The sequence below is a fragment of the Hevea brasiliensis genome, unplaced genomic scaffold, assembly GCF_030052815.1.
Source record: "Hevea brasiliensis isolate MT/VB/25A 57/8 unplaced genomic scaffold, ASM3005281v1 Scaf393, whole genome shotgun sequence".
In the NCBI taxonomy this organism is placed as follows: Eukaryota; Viridiplantae; Streptophyta; class Magnoliopsida; order Malpighiales; family Euphorbiaceae; genus Hevea; species Hevea brasiliensis.
Window position 1 is genome coordinate 81,090 of NW_026614910.1, and position 6,924 is coordinate 88,013.

The window sequence follows — 6,924 nt, forward strand, 5'->3', positions numbered from 1 at the left end:
CCTCCAAACAGTCAATACTCACAAATTTAAAAAATTACATTTTAATCTCTATAACTAGCATTTTATTATAAATCATTCAAACAAGCTCTAAATTTCTAAAATTTTGCTCCGCGGCCTTTAACAATATTACAAAGTTAATACAAAAGGAATTATAATTTTCTAACATCCCACGAATATTTTATGGATTTTTAATTTAAACCCGGCACTAGACAACTGAAGAGACTTAGGGTTCGAGTTTGCCTACGCTAATTCTAACGCTTAGAACGCGTTCGGGGTTACTGAAAATAGTAGAGTAGCCTATAATCTTGATCCAGTTCTAAAGTGGTTCTGCCAGTTTATCTGCTCGGCCCAAAATTAGAGATCCGAGCAACGTTTAAATTTCTGCAAAATGAAAGTACCTACACAAAGCCCACAACACCAGGGGTTAGAATAAAATATTTACAAAATTATTTAACCTCATTTAAAGCTCAAAAAATCATTGAGAAGTTCGTGGGACACACCGAAATTTTGGTGTCAAAAAATTTTGAAATTTATATTGTCAAGAAGCTCTTGTCGGGTAGAGCACGTCAGTATTCTCGGAATTCCCGTGAATTTAATCCAAAAATCGAAATGGGCTAAATTTTCTCTAGCAAAAATTGGACAATCAACCCAATGAAAATTTGTGATCTTAATGTCTATGGAAAGCTCTTGAAGAGTAGAAGGTGTTTGGGACAAAACCTGGTCCGATTTGTGGCCGGATCGGCCAGATTTTGGTAGAAAAAGTAAAGCATCGCTCACACCAAGGGAAGGACTTTAGCACAATTTTCCAACCACCTGGGCCGTTGGCTGGCAGGGGGGAGGCTTAGGGGTGATGCGCCGGTGATTAGGGAAGGGAGGGGAGGTGATGGCTGACAGTGGGGAGAAGAGAGGAGGGAGAAAATGGAGAGAGAAGGAGAGGTGTCGGGGCGCGCAGGGGAGAGAGGGGAAAAAGGAAGAAGGTTGGTCCGATTCAATCGGTCCGATTTGTTCCGGTCCAATTCGACTGGTTTGATTCAGAATACCTAAAATTAAATTTTCACTCTGTCTTGAGATAAAAAAATGAGGCCTAAAAATTTTGGAAAAATTTTAAAAAACTTTAAAAAATTTGTAGAGTCCAATTATATTTTTGGTTTTACCATGTGGTTTTTAAATTAATTTTAAAAAATTAATGAAATTTATTGCCTTAAGAAAATCAAACCCGATTTTAAAAATTCAGAAAAATTTCAAATAACTTCTCATAATAATTAATACAATAAAATATTAATATTTATATATAAAATAATTATTTAAAAATTAAGGGTGTTACAATTACGTAATTTTTTAATTATAAAAATTTTTTTATTGACTCATTTTTTAATTACTCTAAACGCTAAAAAAATAAAAACATATTTTTCAATCAAAATAAATGAAGCCTAAATAATAACTTATTTACTTTTATTAAAAAAAATCGCCCTTGAAAATTCTCCAACTTGTTGAACATTGTATGAATAATTTCCACAGCGCAAGCAGCAAGCATCGCCATGGAGTCGTTCCCACGGAAGGGATCATGCTATGAGGCAAAGAGTCGGTCGACACATCCTCTTATCGCCGGCAGACTTATGAATTCTAACAGGAAAACTCAACAACAATAAATAGACTATTAAATTACTGTTTGCACCGATTTGAATTAGCCTTCTGGTGGCCTATGTACCGATTTGAAATCCAAGGAGGGTATTGGATTATTCTGTCCTTTTGAAGAGTTTCTTCTTCCTTGATTATAAGGTAAATTACATACATATTTCAATTTATAACATAAAAGGGTTTTGATATTTAATTTAAATAATATAAAAATTTTTATAATTTTTAATAGTAAGTTTTTAGATTATTTTTATTGATATAATACTTGTTATATTAAAAAATTATATTCTCTTTAATAAGTTGACAATTATGAGAGAAAAATGTAATTATTCTCTCACAATGTGTAATTTTAATAATCTAAATTACACAAAATAACACGTCAATAACTCAAAAACTATTATTACATAATTCATAAAAATATAATTTTTAAATTTAATAAAATGATATCATACCTAGATTTTATATTATTTAAATTAAATATCATGAATTTTATAATACAAATTAAAATTTAAATATCCTATCATTATGTATATCTAAGTTAAGGTATTTTATATCTAATTTATATTTGATTATATATACCATAGTCATTGAGAGAAAAAATATTTATTTTATTTTATTTTTATTTTTACGGCAATATATATATTTCTATCATGCCTTCTCCCATTTCAATATTGAAGGGTGGTTGGGTGTCTCTCAATTTTAGGTATTGTCTTCAAATTAAATTACGAGACAGTACTGTAATTAAATTAAAAAAAATAACAATAAATGGACTATTAAATTATTGGGATATGACGAAATCTAGATCTTTTATATTTACTGGATTTCGTATAATGTTTTTTAATCTTAATTTTTTACAAATTATTTAATTTAAATAATTTTTTATTTTCATTAAAATTAAGAATTCATATTTTTTAATTTTTTTTTATATATGAGACCAGTCATTTAAAAATATTATATATATATATATATATATATATATATATATATGCTGATTTAGAATAAGTAGACTCCTCTTAAATTGTAAAGAGTCATCAAATTGTAACATTAGCAGTCACCATTCTACTGGTACTTTGCATCAGAAAGCTTCTCGCCCTATATTAAAATGTTCAGCTTTGTCATAATTATACCAGCTGTCGTGCCGATTAGATGGCAAATTATACGATTTAAAGTACTTCATAATTTAATTTTGAAAATAAATTAATTTTTAAGATATATTTCAAATAAAATTTCTCATAATCGATTATAGTAGAAATAATTAATTTAAATTTAAATTCAACGTATACATAACTACCACTAAATTATGTTTATCATTTTGGTATGTAGAGTTGATTGTTAAATGACTTTTTACTCTATTTTTGCGTATTTTATTTTTTTTTTAAGTTTTATTCAGCATATAACATTTAAACATCAGTGAAATTATTAATTTTTTATTTATATTATTTAATAATATAATATTTATATTAATATTTAAAAATTATTATAAATATAATTTATGAAAAATAATTTCTTTTAATTTTTAAATATTAAATAAATATTTTAATTAGAGCTAATAAAATGTAGTTATTATTATATTTAATGTTAATTTAATAGTTATTTTTATTAAATATTTTTATTTTAAATTATATAAAAATAATTAATTATTAATGATTAATTATTTTTAAAATAATTAATATTAATGAATAAAACTGAAATAAAATTGAAAGAAAAAAAAAAAAGAAGGCACTCATCCCTAGATGAGTAAAGGAGAACTCAACAAAATATTAACGCAACAAGGCAAGTGCTATATATTTTTTAAATATATAATTAAAATAAAATAAAATAATTAATTGACTTAAACAATAACAATAGTATTTCCTTTATATTAAATTTTGTTTAGAATTATAGTTGAGAGATTAAAATAATTAATTTTAAGAAAAAAAATTTTACATGCTATGGAAAATTTTAAATTAAAAATTATTTATTATTTTAAAAATTTAATCTAAAACATGTTAAATTTAAAATAAAATATAAAATTTAAAATTCTGAATAAATATTTTTAATAATAATTCAAATTATAACATCAAATGAACATTTACTACGTCACAGAGTACATAAATTTTATGTGGTCCTCATGTTTTAATTGTTACTCAACGATCCGTATCAGAATCCAATTAATTAATTAATTTAAACACCCCAACTGTATTGTACACTTGTCAACCATCCACACCATGATCCTGATGCAGATTATCCTCTGCCAATGCATGAAAGCTGGAAACTTACGCATCTAACTCCTCCTTTCACAACCTTCCACGTGTCAATCATCCAGCGGTTAGTATCGCTGCCGCCAAATTCTCTAATATCTCGACCTTAACACGTTCCTTTATAATTTATTTGCCTTCCCATACCTTGTGGAAACCCGAATTTGAAAACTACTGATACCTGGCTAGTCGTCATAACCTCATGGTTTGTTTCTGCTTCTTGGTGGACCAAAGAAGGAAGATTAAGAGAAGCAAGCCGGTGGCCGGATCCTGTTCGCCCTGCGGTCGCGGAGCTAGCGTGGCTGACATGAGAACTGCTACAAGGTTTTGTTATATTCCATTTCATTGGAAATCTTGGAAAGCTATCATTTGTACATTTTGTGGATCTATTCTTAAATCTTACAGGTAGAAAGTTTTAGAACTATATATCAGATTAGTTCATGACTGCAGTAGGGACAATCTTCTATTCCTTTTCTGTTTACATCTGTAGGTAACTCGATTTATGCATTATTAATGCATTTGTTGTGAGCTTGAGAAGCTGCAATTCATATGTAGTTAGCTCATGTAAGATGTATTTGAGATTCAATAATCGTGAGTTTTCTCTTATTCCTTTTATTGTGCATATGAGAAATCTTGAAAACTGTCTTGGAAAATTTTCAATGCATGCTTTAACTCAATACCATTAGAGTCGTCTCCAATTACCAAATTGGATCCTCAATTGGCTTCAGCATGATAAAGTAGGGATGATGTACTCCCGTTGGTTGTGTTTTGCTGTTCTGTTCCTTTTTTTTCTTTTTAATTTTTTTAAGCACAAAACTTAGGCATTAAGCAAAGGCCAGTGATGAACAGTTTAGCGCAGCCAGACTGAGAAATTAGAAGCCTCAATTAGTTCATTCGACTTGAATCCTTGGATTCAAAATATGATAGGACTGTATAGTGGTGGTTGGTCCAGTTATTCTTTCAATTCCCTTCTACTAAAATGAAAAAGATAAAATTCACAAGTTTTGGTTCATATTTATTCATTATAAATTTAAAATATAATTATATAAAATTTATATATTTAATAAATAAATTTTATTATATTTTTTTTATTTTAAATTTATGATATATTAAATTTAAATAAATAAAAATTTATTTTAATTTTTATAAAATTAAAAATAATATAACCAGAATGATTTATAAAATTAAAGACTTAATTAAAATAATTTTGACTATTTCAATGTGATAAACGATTATATATACTAAAAAATGTCAGACAAAAAAATAATGGTAATAAATGCTATCTTTAATATTTCTGACAAACGTGCCATATTTTTAACATTGAAGGCCACAAATTTGTTTGATTGAGAGCTTGCCACAAAACTAGTCTGTTCTTGACAACCAAATCATTCCTTCAGTACAATTATTATGTTTTCAAAATTGAAATTACATGTATTCGCATCTTTGAAAAGGAATCATACGAAATTATTAAAAAAGAAATTGCAGATTAACTAATTAATCAAATTTATCTTAATGCTAATTTCATAGTAATTAATAGTTACTACTAGCAAATCAAGATTAATCTAATGGGTCTTTAAATATATTTTAAAGTATGTGAAAATTAAGAGACAAAGGTTTTGCACTCTATGTTGCGTTTCTTTCACATAAAATATTTTATTAGAAAATATTTTCTGTATTTTCAAGTTTTTAAACCATTTAAAAAAATAAATTAAAAAAAATATTTTTTTGATAAAAAAATTAATTTATTTAAAAAATAAAATTATTTTTTATTTTTTAAATTTTAATAATTTTATTAAAATTTAAAAATACTCATATATATATATATATATCATAAAAATACATACTATTAATTTAATATTCATAAAAAAACATTTGTTTCAGAAACATTTTTTATATATAATTTATTTTTTATAAAATAGACTAGCTGAGAATTTTTTTTTATTATTATAATAAATTGTTACAAAAAGAATGGTTATAGACAAGCCCTGGTATCCTTTACGGTATGGAGGGGTATAGAATAATTTGGGTGCGTACAGAAATAATAGTCATACAAAAGTGAGCCTTTTTCATATTATGGTGTGAATTTTATGTGATTATATGAAATAATTTATGTATATTAGATACGTTTAATAATTTTTTTAAGATACAAATGATTATTAATATATATATATATAAATAATAACCTCTCTAAAAAAAATGATAATTTGATAATATGAAAAGTGAATTTCATTCCTACTTCTGTATATTATTATTGTTGTTATTATTATTATTACTATTACTACAAAGGAGGTGAAGGAGAATTTAAACATGGGCGCTGTTTGTCTAATAAATTGAAAGGCGTATCACAAAGCTAAACTTGTGACTTGTGAGTGCAACAATTTAAAATTTTTAATTCACATTACATGTACATACTTTCTCGTACATTTAAGTTTTTATTCATACCAGTTGATTATAGATTTAAAATATAATTATGTGAGATTTATATATTTAATAAGTAAATTTTATTATATATTTTTTATTTTAAATTTATGATATATCAAATTTAAATAAATAAAATTTTATTTTAATTTCTATAAAATTAAAAATAATTTGACCAGAATGATTTATAAAATTAAAGACTTAATTAAAATAATTTTGACTATTTCAATGTGATAAACGATTTTGTATACTAATAAATGTCAAACAAAAAAAAAATGGTAATAAAGGAGAATGATGTATGCATAATTTCTTGTACGGGACGAGCCCTCTTCTCAACCATTGGGTTGCACTACTTTTATCCAGTGCTCTAATTTTCTTTATCGAATTTGTAACTGAAGATACAAGTTATCTTTCTTTATCTTTCATCTCTGTTTTTAAGTCTTGAAGGTCAGCTTCGAAGTTTGGGTTTTAGTGTTTTTTTTGTAATACTTGGACTTGGCACATAAGGTGTTCGACGAAATGCCTCAGTGACTTGCTATGAAACGAGTAGCCCAAAATCTGTTTCTTTGCATCTAAGTACCTCTTACTCTTGTTGGACTCATGAGTTGTTTTGCTGGAATTGTCAAAGGCTGAG

At 26.2% G+C, this 6,924-nt stretch overlaps 1 protein-coding gene across 1 annotated transcript; it reads left to right on the forward strand.

Moving 5' to 3' along the window:
- Positions 1 to 3,802: 3,802 nt before the first annotated feature.
- On the forward strand, positions 3,803 to 4,482 carry LOC131177287 (uncharacterized). The gene has a single exon (XM_058142251.1). The coding sequence runs from the start codon at positions 4,075 to 4,077 to the stop codon at positions 4,279 to 4,281; it is 207 nt and encodes a 68-aa protein (XP_057998234.1). The 5' UTR covers positions 3,803 to 4,074; the 3' UTR covers positions 4,282 to 4,482.
- Positions 4,483 to 6,924: the final 2,442 nt, after the last annotated feature.